Below are 17424 nucleotides of genomic sequence, written 5' to 3' on the forward strand. Positions count from 1 at the left end.
AAATATTGAATTTAAAATATGAGAATTGCAGAAATGAAGAGTGAAGAAGTGAAATAGTGAGGATTTTTTGAGAAATGAATTGTCACTACTAACATTGATGCCTAAGATCTTTGCACACTAAAGTCTGAAATTTTCACAACAGATTAATAAATATGCATTGAACTTGGTGTCGACATGGTGGCACAGTAGGTAGTGCTGTTGCCTCGCAGCAAGAAGGTGGCTGGTTCGAGTCTCGGCTGGGTCAGTATGCGTTTCTGTGTGAAGTTTGCATGTTCTCCCTGCATTGGCATTGATTTCCTCCGGGTGCTTCAGTTTCACCCACAAGTCCAAAGACGTGGTACAGGTGAATTGGATAGGCTAAAATTGTCCGTAGTGTATGTGTGTGAATGAGAGTGTATGGGTGTTTCCCAATGATAGGTTGAAGCTGGAAGGGCATCCGCTGCGTAAAACACATACTGGATAAGTTGCCGGTTCATTCCGCTGTGGTGACCCCAGATTAATGCTTAGTCAAAGGAACTAAGCCAAAAAGGAAATAAATGAATGAATGATTAAACTTGGAGTCCAAGGTTTATGTGACTTTTTTTTTTTCAGATTTAAATACAAAACAATACATACAAAAATTTCAGAGTTCAGTGTGCAAAGACATTTTTACACATATTATTAATGTATTTTTAATTGCAAAAGGCACTTTTTATATGCATGTGCATAAATAATTCACAGTTTTTAAAACCAAGTCAGACTTGGATCTTTGAATTGAGACATTGGGAACCCCCAGAAACAATGTAAGGTTCGAGTCCGGCAAAGAATGGTTCTAGAAATTAGGTACAAGAAAAGCAAAAAGATAATAATAATAATTATTAATAATAATAATTATTATTATTATAATAATTAATTACCAACAGACTAAAGATATGATGAAATCACAAGGCGGCAATGGCTTTTCTTTTTCTAGATTGCTTTTGAAAATAAAACTCGACAGGTCAGTCGACAACAAGCTGGCCTGGTTTGATCGCCGATTCGATCCCAGCTCAGAGCCGTTTGGGTGCAGAAGGACCAGTGTGTTGCATTAATATTTAGAAGCCTGACAGATTTTTAGTAGAAGTAGTTCTTTAAAAAAATCCTATAATGTGCCAAGCGCTTTCCTTCGCTTTATTACTTCATGCCACAGCAGACAGAACCACAAGCATCACTAATTTCAGTCACAATTTTAAAATAGAGGATATTTAATGATAACAAAAGTAAAATGTTCATAGTCATTCAGTTATCGAAATCAACTGTTTAATTGATCAATGTTTTTGGTCATATATTCCAGCCCTACAATTCACCTTGACCTTCAATTTCTAAAGTGTTACCCCCTGGGTCTTAATGCATTGCAATGTGTAGGTGAACAGAAAACAGTAGCAAAAAAAAAACACAATTTTGATTTCATGGGGGCTTTAATGCAATGCTTTATGTCTCCTCCATTCTTTCTCTCTCTATACTTCCCCTTTTTACTCTGAAAAATATCAAGGCAAACAGAGCAAATGCAAGCTGACATTTCTCAGGAAGTCCAGCCCTCGGAGCCACACGCCTGCCCACTCATACACACTCTCAGGCCGCAAGCTTCGCTTCAGCTTGACGTGTGCTAGTGTAGTCATATAATTTTAGCCCTGCTTGGGGACTAGCAGGTGTCTGCACCTGTCTACTTCACTAGTTAGTGCTCTGGGGGCTTATACGCAAAAACCGTCAAAAGATAAGTGCCCACTGGTTATATCAGTCATGTTAAGTGAGTCTGCAGAGCCTCTGTTTTTGTCAAAGGAGTGTGAATTGAAAAAGAGTTTGTCGAAAGTACTTTTACATAAATCCAATAAAATTTGCTTTGAATTATGAGGGTAAAATATGAGCAGTTTATTCAAATTATTTTAAGCAAAGCTGTCATAATAATGAAAACATTTACAGTGTAGATGAGCCACCAGATGTTTTTTCTCTGATCCATTATTTTGCTTAATTGAACTTCATCAGACATCAACATCGTATTTGAGAGTTTATACATTGACTGAATCATCTCATACTGTCGATTTGAGCAGCTCTTTGGAAGCACACATCAGTAACAGATCTCTCCTCTAATCCATTTTTGAAGATCTGGGCAGAGGGCATGATGGGACGAGGCCGTGCTTTTGTCATAAACTGTCTCACCAGTCCCTCTTGCCAAATACTCCACCCGTCTGCGGCTTCACCCAAGGCCGTCACAAACACTAATACATTCCACAAATTCTTCAGTTATTTCACAGATTTGCCCCTCTATCCTGCATATGTGTTTACATCCTGGCTTCTTCAATTCCAGCATCCATATATTTCCCACTGTGTTTCAGACTATGGGTTCCACTTCTAGGTTGATGTTTGATGCTCTTCAAGTACCCAGATGGGACCTTTCATACCCCAAAAAATTACTTTAAATGATAGTATGGTTGCACTACAAATAATCTATTTTCATAGTAAGAGTAAGAGGTACTGTATGTTTGGTTTTGTGCTTTAATTTTATCTGTGGTATTTTAAAGCAGCGTAGGTGATTTGGTTCAAAACATTTTTGGTTATGAAGGTTAAAAGTCTCGTTAAAATCTCAATATGGGATATATACCCAGGTCTACATATCTGGGGAAAGCAAAATACACAACCAGAGGTACATCGGCTCGCAGTTTTTGCAAATCCACTAGAGGCTGCTGTGTACGCTTTTTGATGACTTCAGATTTCTCTTGCGTATTCTCTTCTCATGTTAATCCACCAGAGGTCAGAGGATTAAGGTTTACATGCATAGCACTTCACTAACTGGCCTCCATTACATTCATCCCTCTAAACCTCACTCCCATCCCAGACCTCTAACAGTGTTCTAGCGACAGATGCTAGAGGCCAGGGGCCTCATGTATCAACGCTGCGTACGCACAAAAACTTTGCGTACGCCAGGTTTCACGCTCAGAATCGCTCACGTTTGGATTTACTAACAATGAACTGAACGTGGGAATGTGCGCAGCTTCACGGCAGCTTTCTGGCAGGCGTACGCACATTTTTTGTGCGTGTCTGTTTTATTTCCATTGGCGACTCCTAGAGGCAGTTGTGTTAAATTGCTCTCTACAAAGTGTCTGAGCCTTGCAATGGCAGCTGTATGAGACGGGTTCAGCAGGTATATAAGGTTTCCATACCATACATTTGACCAGCTAAACATTAAAGCACAATTTGCAGCAGTCGCCTGTTTTCCCAATGTAATCTGAGCGATCTACTGCACTACACTACACTGCTATAAAGACACTAACTGAAGATGAATTTGCATGCGTGAATCAGAAACATTTCCATTCAATAAATGTGCAAATAAAATATGATGCTTATTGATATGAACTTATTGATGATTCCTACTTGTCTTTCTCGTGATAAATAGATGGCAAAATCTGATATGTAGCGGGGGAAAAAAGAAGAAAGAGTTCATCAGACGCTGGATTCGAGCCGAGTTCATGCTTGAACGTGTCAATACATGATCACATGCGTCTTACGAGTTGCGCCACTGGGACTGTTAAAGGTCCTGCAACATTTTACAGATATAAACCACACTATTTCTTTTTTTTTTAATGCACTCAGTGCGATGTTCAGACCCAACTGTGTTAACCGCATCAGCTAAACTCTCCCACTCTATTTTTTTCTTTTGTTTTGTAATTCCGGAGAACAAACTTGCAAATAACACCGCTTTTCTCCGGTCTACCACCGAAAGCAGCACCTCCAATTCACATTCTGTTCAAAGTTTCTCTTTTTGCTTGCTTTTGCCATTGCTTTTTCGTTGGGTTTTGCCATTAGCATAGTCATTAGCATATTCATACGGGGGAGGAGGCAGGGAGGGGTTTTGTGCTCGTGCATGTTGCGCTCAGTTTCACGTTCATTCGGATGTACAAAAGAATATGCGTGAGATTCGGCTAAAACATTACGCACATTTACAGCTTTGTGCGTACGCAGAAAAAAATTCAGATGTATGAAAAACTTCGTACGCACATTTACAGCTTTGTGCGTACGCAATGTTTTAGTAAGATTTCCACGCAAGTCTTCGTACATGAGGCCCCAGGGGTGTAAAAATTAATTGTTTCTTTGGTGTACCGCAATGAAGACACAGGCGATTCGGTATCGGTTCAGTAATAATCATAACCGGTTATTATGTACTGACGTCATTTATCTCATATGTGCTGTCGCTGTAACTTACTATGGTGAGGGAGGCGAGCGCGAGCATTTAAAACACTCCAACTACTTTAAAACTCAGAAACTCTGCACAATTTCACTGCATGTGTGTTTTCTGGACAGTCTTTCACTGACACACAGCAGAAGCCCCTACTTCACTGCGATAGACAGAATAAAAGTAAACTCATTTCTTTCTCTCTCACTGTGGCCCATTTGACCTGCTATTGTGACTTTTCCTCTCCTCTCGGCTGTTACAGCGATACTTCTGGATACAGACATAAGCACGCTTTCTTCAGCGTGTCTATCATGGATCAGCAGTGATCGCCTCTGCCGTTTATTAGTGTCACTCATCTGTGAACAGCACTAGTTCATAAGAGCCAATCGCCGCCCTTTCTGTTGAGCGCATGACCAATCAAAGAACTTGCTAGACAGGACTCAGAAAGCGATATTTGTTTTATATTTTTTTATTTGCAATAAATCCATGTGTTGTTTAAAGGTACAGTTTATATATCTGTCTGTTTGTATTAAAGGACAAAATTGTATTAGAAATAGTATATAAATATAAATATACTTTAATAGAAGAATTGCTGCTGTGAAGAAAATATAAATCTGTGTATGGAAAGCATCATCAATGCACCGTTATGCACTGAGATATCGAATTGAACCGAATTGATGGCATGATAATTGTAACCTACGGTGGCCCAATAGTGCAAAACAACAACATTAAGATGAAAACGCTGCAACATGAACACAACAACATTAAGATGAAAACACAACATTAGGATGAAAACACAACAACATTAAGATAAAAAGGCTGCAACATGAACACAACAACATTAAGATGAAAACACAACAACATTAAGATGAAAACACAACAACATTAAGATAAAAATGCTGCAACATGAACACAACAACATTAAGATGAAAACACAACAACATTAAGATGAAAACACAACATCAAGATAAAAATGCAGCAACATTAAGATGAAAACACAACATCAAGATAAAAATGCAGCAACATTAAGATGAAAACAAAACAACATTAAGATAAAAATGCAGCAACATTAAGATGAAAACAAAACAACATTAAGATAAAAATGCTGCAACATTAAGATAAAAACACAACAACATTAAGATAAAAATGCAGCAACATTAAGATGAAAACACAACAACATTAAGTTAAAAACGCTGCAACACTAAGATGAATCATGCTGCAACACTAAGATGAAAAGCGCTGCAACTTTAAAATCACAACACAACGGAAATGCTCCTGACCACTAGGTGGCAGATAACGGGCAGTCGTGTGCCCATCTTAAGAGTTTTAGTTCAAAAGTTTTGTTTCATTTCGGACGTTGCTATTGGTAGCAATCATGTATTGCCCATTTTGCGGGGCTTCACTTGACAGTTGCCCGTCATTCTGCAGCAAATGTGGAAAAAACATAACGTTTCTGAAAGGCAAAGTTCCTGATGGAAATGAGCCCAGCACCAGTGGAGGTAAGTTACAATGCTGTATTGTTTGTAGGGTCCTATGAATTTCATAAATCGTATCTGTCATGAAATCGAATAACGCGGTTTGTCACAGAATTTTCTTATTTTTTGATGAATATATTAAAATAGCGTTGTAACGTTACACCTCGTCAAAGCACGATCCCGAGGATTTATGTTAATTGGACATGCTGTTGCAGCATTTTTCATCTTAGTGTTGCAGCATTTTTCATCTTAGTGTTGCAGCATTTTTCATCTTAGTGTTGCAGCATTTTTCATCTTAGTGTTGCAGCTTTTTTCATCTTAGTGTTGCAGCTTTTTCATCTTAGTGTTGCAGCTTTTTCATCTTAGTGTTGCAGCATTTTTCATCTTAGTGTTGCAGCATTTTTCATCTTAGTGTTGCAGCATTTTTCATCTTAGTGTTGCAGCTTTTTCATCTTAGTGTTGCAGCTTTTTCATCTTAGTGTTGCAGCATTTTTCATCTTAGTGTTGCAGCTTTTTCATCTTAGTGTTGCAGCATTTTTCATCTTAGTGTTGCAGCATTTTTCATCTTAGTGTTGCAGCTTTTTCATCTTAGTGTTGCAGCATTTTTCATCTTAGTGTTGCAGCATTTTTCATCTTAGTGTTGCAGCTTTTTCATCTTAGTGTTGCAGCATTTTCATCTTAATGTTGTTGTGTTTTGCACTACTGGGCCACCGTAGTAACCCAACTAAACTAAGACCAGTGTAGGTTCACACCTCTACTAGAGGTCATTGCCTCCTTGTTAGAGCAACCGTTTAAAGAAATGCCAGCTGACTCAGCCGGGACTCAAACCAGCGACCTTCTTGCTGTGAGGCAACAGTGCTAGGATGGGGGATTCTTCAAGGCGAAGATGACTAAGGTAAGAAGATCTGGTTATATATGTGTGTTTGGAATCGTCTAATTGGTAAATCATATGATAACTAATGCAGGACCAGCCATGGTCAATAATAAGCATGTGATCCTCTCGAAATTAGTTTATAAATAAACTTCACTTCCGGGAAACATGCAAGTATCTTCTGTTGTTCCTGAGGGCAGAACTAAATTGGGATAAAATTATATTTCATCTAATTAAAAATCATTAGTACATCTTCATCCTGTTTAAAAGGTTTTCTCCCTCAGCTCTTAATGTTTTATTTTTACTTCTGGAGCCTCAGTGAGCATTTGAACCGCTTTTTATAGTTGTGCTTGAGTTCCTTATTGTCCTCAGGGTGAAAATATGGTCCTAGTCAAATATTTGATCCAGGGTTTAAATGTGAAGATAATTCTGGAAAACTAAAGTAACTGCAGAATATGGAGGATTTTCTGAAGAACAGGAGGCAGTTTAACTGTTTAGAACAAACAAGGGAGACATGAACAACCATCACATAGAAAAAAAAAAAGATCCAGTTAAAAACACACTATTAACAACTAATGTTAACATCTCTTATTTATGTAAAATATCTTACTCAGGACTGTTCTAAATAAAAATGACATGCATTTTGTATGATCCCACTTATTAGTACATAAAATTAAACCTCTATCTTAACAAATGATTATATGAAAATATGCACAGATTCCCCCACAGCAACAAAAAATATGGTTTACGTCAACCCCAATAATCCTAAAGTATTAAATTACTGTCTGCCAAAAGCATGAAACCAACCAAATTAAAGAAAAAAATAAATAAGCACTCAAACTGTAAAGAGCTCTCAGTCCTGAAGCCAAAACAGTGTGTTGGAGAACATCAGTTTACACTCAACACCACTGACTGTCTTCAGGACAGGCTGCCGGTTCATGTGGATCTGTCCGGCAGGATGAAAATAGCCCTGCGGTTTATTTCAGGCTTCGGAAATGCAGCGGAGCTCTGGAGATGTCTGAAACAGCAGGGTTTGTATGAATACTGTAATTAAACTGTCACCGCCGCGGTTTCACACATGCACATGTGCGTGTTAATGCCTCTGCATGGATACAGGGAGATGCTCTGCTTGTTGCTGTGTGAAGGTAAAGACTGGTCGTGCGTCACTCACCACTCCCTGAGCAGCGATGAGGGCGGCGAGTGTGCTGCGTCCAGAAGTTCCTGGAGGACACAGAGACAGACGGATCTCCTGACCCTGGATAAGCTGTCTGTCCATCTCCAGCAGCACAGCTTCAGCCTGCTCTGCTGTTTCATACTCCACTACAGCAAAACCCCGGACCGGACTTCCCTCATCCTGAGCCAACTACAAAACACAAACATATACAGCATTTATTTTTTTGTTTTGTATTTATAAATAAATTATAGGGCCCTATCATGTATGTTGTTTGCTAGTTTCAGCTTGACACAAGTGTCATTTTGACATTTTGCACCACACCGTTTAAATAGCATATGCATTTGCACTCATTTGTGCGCCCATTGGTGTTCTGGTCTAAAAAAGGAGGCTTGTTAAGGCAAATTGCTGGCGCGTTCCTATTTTGAGGATCTGAAATCGACCGCTCAATCGACCAGCTAAGAGGAGGTCTAAAGTCCAGAGCTGAGTGCGTCAGTTGTGCGTCTTGCTTAAACATTGCTTAATACACACAGGATGTACAGCCATACACAAATATCTTTACAAATGAAAAAGAATTAAAGGACTAAAATATTACAAAAATTATTCTTTTCAACAAAAATATAAAAAACACTACCTTTATGCCTTATTCATGTCGGGGGGCTTTTTCAGTTTATTCATGACAAATCGCTTTTGTATAATGTTATTATTAGTAGTAGTATTATTTATTGTATGAATATTTATTTTTGTTTTATTAAAAACAAGCTGGATATATACCCAGTTTTTTTTTTTACCACACTTCATTATTATTGTTGATTTATTTGTTTGCTGGAAATTAGAACTAAATTTCAAAATAGTTTTGAAACAAATCTTTGCGCTTAACAAATGAAACTAAATAAATGAACAACAAACTAAACAAATGAAAAGCACTACAGATGGTCTGTTTATCTGTTTTCTTGTAAGTGAAGTGCTCCATTTTTCCACTTACAAAGTCCCCCATGTAAATAGCAAATGCGCTATGGCCCTATGCAACTAACTCTAAAAGGGAATGGGAGATGAGACTCTGATTGGTTTATTCTCAAAACACAGATAACTCATTAAGGGAATAAGCTCAACCCTGTTAGACCATGCGCGGCACAAAGCGGATTTTTCCATCCTTAAATTAGCAAAAGTGGATTCTGACACGCCCTTAATGCTTTTGTGCCCTTCGTTTTGGACTTTGCGCCAAGATTGTTAAAATAGAGCCCATAATATTTTACATAATCACCCATACACATTTTTTTTAAATCTAATATTAGTTTTGTTAAAAAAATTGTATTTCATAATATAGATGACACAATTAGGGTCTATATTTCTTTTACAAACATTATAGAGAATATTCAATATTCCATTGTAAAACAAAAACCCCTTTCAACAGCTAGCACACAGACTGATATTATATTGCCTATAAATCAGATATATGATCAAATAATGATGTAAAAATGACATAATTAAATTTAGGTTCAGAAATCCCATAGAGTTTTTTTTTTATCTTTTCGAGCTCTATAACAGATTTCTGCTTGTAAATCATAGGTCACTTATAGCTCTTGTTATGAGACACGGCTGTGTTTAAAATGAATTTAAAGTGCACTACGAAGGGAGCGCAATTGTCAATCTGAAATTTGCAAAAACTGAACTGTGAAAGAAAAAAGCTTTGAAAACAAACTACATGTGGAAGGGATAACTTCAGTTTTTTTTTTTATGAATAATTAATAGTAAATGTTGGAACATTCAAAAATAAAAGCGCATAGGGGAGATAACTCAGAATAGAGCACAACCAGGAACTATGCATCTAACTACAGCTCTAGAGAAGTAGTTGCAACCATACAAGTTTGCGTTTGCAAACGTGATGCATTTGTAAAAGCAACTATGATTGTGACGACAGAACTTGCAACCTTAGTTGGCTAACAATGCTTTTTTTTTTTTGGAAACGCATCTCTGCGCAGCATTATAACAAATCCTTATAATGTATTTAGTAAAACAGCACTGCTTCTTCCCTGTGTGGTTATGAACGAAAGAACCATAAGCAGTGGACTGTCATACTAATAACGTTCGAGGTTACTAAAGTAACCCTTCGTTCCCCGAGGAGGGGAACGGAAGCACTATAAGTGGATTTGATTGTAAAATCCACGCATTGGGAGGTTCGGTTCAGAAGCTACTCGTCTGAAAGAGTATTGAACGGGCCAATTAAGAATGAATTGGCAGCGCAAGCCTGCGCAGGTGAGCGGCATAAGCAATCAACTGAGTATATAAGCTCACCTGGCGCCAGCAGACGCTATCCTTTTTAAGCTGAAGAGACTTTCAACAGCTAAGGGACAGTCATTATGGCGACGGAGTATAGTGCTTCCGTTCCCCTCCTCGGGGAACGAAGGGTTACTTTAGTAACCTCGAACGTTACCTAAGTCTTCCTCGCGTCTAAAAATCTCCAAAGATCGGCGAGGGTGCCAGGTGGTGCCCTGTCCCTGAGAGAGTAGGTGCTCTCTCGAAGGGACTGCCAGGGGAGGGCTATCGCGAGGGAGAGCTCTGACATCCAGGTCCGGTTGAGCCAGAGGGGCGCAACCAGCAACCTGTTCCTCGTCCTCCCTGACCATGCACAGTAACTGCGCGAGCAGGCTCACTGGGGGAAACGCGTATTGCGCGTGCCCCGAGGCCAGCTGTAAGCCAGTGCATCCGTGCCGAGAGCGCTCGGTCAGGGAAAGAACAACTGGCAATGAGCGATCTCGGGGGAAGCAACAGATCGATCTGGGCTTCCCCGAATCGCGCCCATATCAGCTGAACAGACTCGGGGTGGAGTCTCCATGCTCCAGGACGCAAGGCTGCCGTGAGAGCGCATCGGCTGCACGGTTGAGCTTGCCTGAATATGAATGGCGTGCAGCGATTTCAGCCGCGGATGACTCCAGAGGAGCAGACGGCGGGCGAGCTGAGACATGCGGCGAGAGCGCATACCCCCTATACGGCTGATATACGCCACCGCCGCCGTACTGTCCGTCCTGACCAGCACGTGTTGCCGCTCCAGCACCGGAAAAAAACGGTGGAGAGCGAGGAACACTGCCAACAGCTCCAGGCGATATGCCAATGCAACTGGGTACCTTTCCACAGGTCCGCAGGCGATATGCCAATGCAACTGGGTACCTTTCCACAGGTCCGCAGCCGCATGCCCGCAACGCACAGCCCCCCAGCCCGTATTGGAAGCGTCTGCTGAAACGACAACAAGACTGGACGCCTGTTCTAGAGACACCCAGGCCTGTAGGAACGAGGGGTCGCTCCAAGGGCTGAGGGCGCGGCGACACAGCGCAGTAACAGAGACTCGGTGTGCGCGCGCGTGCCATGCGCGTCTGGGGACTCGATCGTGAAGCCAGTGCTGAAGTGGTCTCATATAGAATAATCCGAGCGGCATGAAGCGGCTGCGGATGCCATATGCCCCAGGAGCCTCTGAAATAGTTTCAGTGGGACCACTATTTTACTGTCGAGCTCTCTCAGACAGTACAGCATCAGCTGAGCGCGCTCTCCGGAGAGGCGCGCTGCCATGGTGACCGAGTCCAGCTCCAGCCCGAGAGAAGAGATCCTCTGCACGGGGGCGAGTTTGCTCTTTTCTCGGTTGACCTGAAACCCCCACAGGTGGAAGTGCCAGAGCACTTTGTCTCTCTGCATAATCAACTCTGTGCATAATCAAAGAGAGGGCAAATTCAGCCAGTCGTAAAGAAATTGAGTATGCAGATGCCCGCAAGCCGAAGGGGCGCTGAGGCACCCTCCGCGGGCTTGGTGAGGACCCACGGAGACAGAGAGAGCCCGAAGGGGAGGGCTTTGTATTGCCAAGCTCGACCTTCAAACGCAAACCGCAGAAACTGTCGGTGGCGAGGAAGAGTGGAGACATGGAAATACGCGTCCATCAGGTCTAATGCTGCAGACCAACCCAGAGGACGAACGCACCGGAGGATGCGCTTCTGCGTTAGCATTCTGAACGGCAGCTTGTGCAGGCAGCGGTTCAAAACGCGCAGATCTAGGATTGGCCGTAACCCACCGCTCTTTTTGGGCACGATGAAGCGTGGGCTGTAAAACCCGCTCTCCATCTCGGCTGGAGGGAGCGGCTCGATTGCATCCTTCGCCAGGAGGACAGCAATCTCCTCTCGCAAGACAGGGGCGGACAGGGGGCTGACCCTGGTGAATACACACCCGTGACTTGGGGGGCCGTTTCGCGAACTGAATCGCATAGCCGAGTCTGATTGTGCGTATGAGCCACCGCGAAGAGCTGGCCCGCGCTAACCAGGCAGGCAGAGCTCTCGCTAATGGACTCATCGCTACAATCGCTGACGTACCAGCAGTGGGGCAGCGCGGAGTGGGTGTGCTGATCCGGGAAGCTCGCGGGTCCCACGGAAAAGCTGGAGGTGAGATATTTGCTCTCACTCCAAACCCGAGCTCCGGAGGGGAGGCTCGAGGGGTGGGAGAAAGGAGACCGTCCTCCCAGCGCTCGTGAGCCACTGGCGAAACGCACCGAATCTGCAAGCTAGAAAGCATAGCGTCCCAGACTGGCAGATTTCGGGCTGTCACATCTGGGGAAGTGAAAAGTGCCCTTTCATAATGTTTTCATGGCAGTAAAAAGTGCCGTTGGAAATGGGGCCCCGCCCTCCAGCGGGGAAAGAGCAAGTTCCCTCTTCTCCAGATGGCCTGTCCCAGGGGCGCTTCGCGGTCCGTTGCCGGACTTAGCGGCGTTCTGGGCAGGGGGGCTGCCTGCTTCCGAGGTGCCCGACGCGCTCGCTTCGCCGAAGGCGTGTGCGGGGGCGGAGCAGCTCTCGTAGGCGGGCGTCTTCGGCGAGGAGCAGGTATGAATGGCACGGCGGGCGGAGCGGGCTACGGACCGCCGATAAGACATCACCCACCAACTGCTCTCTCACCGCCTTGAATTCCTGGGTGAATTCACAGACAGTGTCGCCGAACCTGGCTGGGGATATGGGGAAGTCAAGAAAGCAGACTTTGTCGACTTTGCGCATATCAGCCAGGGGTGGCGCTCCTGGACCACTAATGTGGACATCGTCCTCCCCAACGCACACGCAGCGGACTCAGTAGTCCGAAGAGCTAAGTCGGCGGCGGTGCGAAGCTCGTAAGCCTGGGTTGGACCCACCCTCGTGCAGCTCGGCCAGCGCCTGCGCTTGGTAGCGCTGGTAGGTGGCTATCGCATGCAAGGCGGAAGCAGTCTGGCCCGCAGCTATGTAAGCTCTAGCTCCGAGGGAGGTAGATAACTTACAGGCTTTGGATGGGAGACGAGGCGAACCCGCCAAGAAGAGGCGCCGCGCGGATTTACCACCATCGCGCACTCAACCTGAGGAATCGCCACATACCCCCTGGCTGTTTCACCGTCAAGAGTGGTTAGGGTGGAGGAACACGCAGCACGAGCAGAAAAAAGTGCTTTACAAGACCGCGTGAGCCTACTGTGCACCTCCGGATAGAAGGGAACGCCCCTCTAGTCGGTCCGGCCGCGGAGCTGGGGGATAAACCATCTCCAACCCACGGCCGAAGCAGCCCGGGAAAGCACGGCTAACATGTCCGTTTCAGGATCCGTAGTGACAGCGCTCACCAGCCCGAAGGGGGCGAGCGGGTCTGGATCATCATCGGACAATGAAAGCCCACCCTCCGATGCCGCGGTGGACATCTGGTCTCCGGTGTCATCGGGCGTAAGGGCTACCATCTGTTAGACGGATCGCTTCCCCCGCCCGAAGCTTGGATGGAGCGCTTAGAGGAGCGGGAGGTCCGCGGGCGACGGATTATCTCTCGCTGAAACCCTCAGATCTGCCCGAGTGCCCGCTGCAGAGCAGGGGACAACTGGGGTGGTTCGCCCTTTTGCAAAGGCTAACCGCGATCTTGCGCAACAGTCATGGCATCGCAATGACGACATGAACTGCCCGCGAGCAGCGCATTAACATGCTGGACCCCCAGACATGTAACGCAGTGCCCGCGCCCATCATCCGAGGACAGGAAACCACCGCATCCAGAAACGCACAGTCGGAGCGCCGTCCTGATAAGGACGTGCTGCACGACTGTGTTGCTCTTTCTGTGAAGTTTGCAACTTTATACGCACCGCTCTGGAGGACTGGACCCAAAGAACGCCAGGCAAGGGAGAAACCCAGCTCGACCGTCTGCCACTGCGTGTACACACTCTGGACCGGGAGAATGCTCTCGTTCGCTCAGAATCGCTGGTCACAGCAGGAGGAACCCTCATCGACTCGATCAGAAAGTCTCTGAAGCGAAAAGGATAGCGTCTGCTGGCGCCAGGTGAGCTTATATACTCAGTTGATTGCTTATGCCGACCACCTGCGCAGGCTTGCGCTGCCAATTCATTCTTAATTGGCCCGTTCAATACTCTTTCAGACGAGTAGCTTCTGAACCGAACCTCCCAATGCGTGGATTTTACAATCAAATCCACTTATAGTGCTGAAGTTCCCCCCGAAGGGGAACTTTATTGTTCTGGTGCTGTGTCTCGCTGATCTTTCGTTAGCAGTTGCTTTAGTGGTCTTGTTTCCCTTCGACATACTCTGCTTAACACTACCATAAGTTTAGAATACTTTAGCCATCATCCATCAACATAAGTCCCATAGAAAAAGTAACAACCATGATTTCACACTTAGTCACGGCATTATCAATCTATGCCTTTGTTTGCTGTGAATATGTGCCCTCTAGTGGCAACAATAACATACTGTTCCTTTACAAAGTTCAATTTACTTAATAAAGACTAGATTAACTCAAAATTTTACTAAGGTAAACTTCCAATAAAAACAGATTTCTAGTTCCCAGCATGCTTTGCATCAGTCTATTGAAGGAAAATAATTGATGAAATAAAGCATTGTTCTACGTGTTTTTGCACAAGATTAAAGTCAGCATAAAATCTAAATTTCCTGTGCTTATTTTTATATGCATATAGTGCTCATTATAAATGATGTGCACTTCAATAATTTGTAAATATATCTTATAATCATTTCACACCTGACACACATGACGGTGATTCAGGTGGACAGTAATCATCTACAATGGATTGAATACTCAACCAATCAGTTCCCAAAGGATGAAATCAAGCAATCAATCATTTTTTTAATTTCAGAAATAATTCCAACTGAACATAAATCACAATAGGGGGGAAAAGGGAGAAATGTAATATTCTTTGTTTCATTCTTACTTTATCATAGGGAGACATAGATTAGTCTGTAATTTTGTTATGTTGGGATGTAAAGAGGTTTCTGTTATGCTGAAATTTTTAGGGTTCCCATAGTAGTGAAGAGTATAGTCTTTGGGTTAAAGAAGCTTTATAGTCTCTATAATAGTTACATTAAGTCCCAGCAAGCATTTTTTTTTTTTAAATAGACGTCTGTTAGACATCTATTAGACATCTAAGCATAGTCGTCCAGGCTAAAACAAGATTAGATATAAGCTGTCAATCAGAAAACCGACTAGACATCTAAGAATAGGCCAAAACTAGACCAGTCAACAAATAAATAAATAAACAAATAAACAGAAATGAATGATTACACGTATAATAAAGTCTGTCGAATCTGTCTAGTTTTAGGCTATTCTTAGATGTCTATTAGATTTTCACTGACAGACCAATTTAGCCTTGTTTTAGCCAAGCTGTCTACGTTTAGATGTCTATTAAGGACAAAATTGTTTGCTGGGACATGGTATTGCTAACTAAAATGATTGATTGTATTTATTAACATTCAGCACAAATTAGTTTATTCGATATTTCAGCTAAATTACATTTAACATTGTGATGAGTAGGGCAGGGTCAAGCTTAATAAGAGACACTAGTCCGATTCTTCAAACATGTTGTTGTAATGCAAAATATTAGAAAAAACTAACTGAGGTCTAACACCTTTGTCAGGTTTTACAATGTTTGGTACATGACCCCACAAGGATCATTTCTCAGTTCTAACAGTGTATGATTTTTTTATGAACTAAAAGATTACAAAAATAAACAAAGTAATTTAATTCATTTTCATTAAAATTCTCAACAGGATTCATCCTAAATAATGGAAGCATCATTTATCTGCTGATATAATATCCCAGCTCTGCAGGGTTGTGCGGAGCCTTGAGGAACCCATTGATTTGTGTCTTTGTGGTGTTGATTTGTGAGTTGCCTGCAGCTAAAGGATGTGTTTAATGATTGTGACATCTGACATGAAAAAGAAACCCCCACTGCATTCTAAGCGCTACTTTGATATTAGAAGGGAAATTGATGTTTAATTATTGAGTATTTTTTCCTTCTGGCTAGCATGAACACATTTCTGTTCATTGAAATTGTGTGGTCCTAACATCTCAGGACAATTATCATCTGTACAAATAATTTAACATTTGCTCTTTTAATTAATCAACCAATTAGTGATTTATTATTAGTGACCTAGAAAGTCAGTAGATTTTAATTTTCTTACAAATTCATTTTCTTATTCATGTTCATCTAAAAAAAAATTTACAAGGGTGGGGGGGTGTTTGGGTGGATGGAAATTTTTGAATCCATTTAGCCAATCTCCGTGTGTGGCAGTAGCGCTTTTAGCTTAGCTTAGCATACCATAAATAATTCAATCAGATTAAACCATTAGCATCAAAACAGTTGGAATGAAAATATGGTTTCTAGCTACAGTTGAGGTCAGAATTATTAGCCCCCCTGAGTTATTAGCCCCGCTGTTTATTTTTCCCCCCAATTTCTGTTTAATGGAGAGAAGATTTTTTTAACACATTTCTAAACATAATAATTGTAATAACTCATCTCTAATAACTGATTTATTTTATCTTTGCCATGATGACAGTAAATAATATTTTACTAGATATTTTTCAAGACAATTCTATACAGCTTAAAGAGACATTTACAGGCTTAACTATGTTAATTAGCGTAACTAAGCAGGTTAGAGTAATTAGGCAAGTTATAAGGTGCGTTCGACATGAAGCACAGCTGCAGCCGGTGATTAACGAGATTAGCCGAGCGCAGGTGGGTGCGGAGTTGAAAACGGAGCCGTCAAGCCGGACAGCTGGACACTTCGGGACTCAAAGTTGCTGCAGTCATGATGACCGATCACACTGCGTCATCATAATTTTTTATTTATTTTTATTTATAACAACAAAACATTTACAAATAAAACAGAATACAGTCTCTACAAACTATAGTTTGTACATTTTTAAACAATAAGGGAGAATTATGATTAAAATATAACAACTAACAAATGCATGAAAGAAATAAGGGGAAATGAGAGGTTAATATAAACAAAATGAACAGGTCTATTAAATACAAAGCAATAAACACAAATTCTAGGAGTTTAAACATCACTCTTTAGGCTAATACTTTTTGTTTGAATATGCAAAACAAAGTGTTTTGATTAAGTCTTCATAAATAAGATTATTCTGGATAATGAAAGGATTTTCAAAAAAGCACTTTAATTCAAAAAGATTGAACAACAGGAATAAGTGAGCTACACTTTAAACAGATGTTTCCCAGAAAGACCAGACGGCTAGACAGGAAATAAAATATATATTTATATTTTACTCGTAAAATCCTTTTATAATTACTTAATTAAAAAGGTCTTTAACTTAATTTATTAAGAAAGCTTTAGGGTGGCAGGATCAATGATGATGATTATTTTATTTCAAGTCTATAGGACTTATTTGAGTTCATATTTAGGTTATTCTCTAAAATATATCATTTAACTCA

General features: G+C 42.0%; 2 protein-coding genes across 3 annotated transcripts in view; both read right to left on the minus strand.

Moving 5' to 3' along the window:
- The window catches only part of raver2 (ribonucleoprotein, PTB-binding 2), a 145759-nt gene that overhangs the window by 44987 nt on the left and 83348 nt on the right, over window positions 1-17424 (minus strand). For both annotated transcript variants that reach the window (XR_012408018.1, XM_001338047.9), the window contains exon 4: window positions 7704-7895. Coding sequence is in view for 1 of the 2 variants with exons in the window: in XM_001338047.9 (XP_001338083.5) it covers window positions 7704-7895 (192 nt within the window). In the remaining variant the exon portion in view is untranslated. The remainder of the gene's footprint in view (window positions 1-7703; window positions 7896-17424) is intronic.
- On the minus strand, window positions 8493-13691 carry LOC141386304 (uncharacterized). The gene is made up of 2 exons (XM_073954290.1): window positions 10138-13691; window positions 8493-9800 (listed from the first exon to the last, which is right to left on the minus strand). Exon 1 carries the CDS (start codon window positions 11134-11136, stop codon window positions 10429-10431), a length of 708 nt encoding a protein of 235 aa, XP_073810391.1. The 5' UTR covers window positions 11137-13691; the 3' UTR covers window positions 8493-9800; window positions 10138-10428.

This window comes from Danio rerio, chromosome 6, assembly GCF_049306965.1.
Source record: "Danio rerio strain Tuebingen ecotype United States chromosome 6, GRCz12tu, whole genome shotgun sequence".
Classification (NCBI taxonomy): Eukaryota; Metazoa; Chordata; class Actinopteri; order Cypriniformes; family Danionidae; genus Danio; species Danio rerio.

What these genes read in the sequence shown, in the direction of transcription:
- LOC141386304 (XM_073954290.1), bottom strand. Translation starts at nt 11,136, where the DNA reads ATGCCGCTCGGATTATTCTATATGAGACCACTTCAGCACTGGCTTCAC.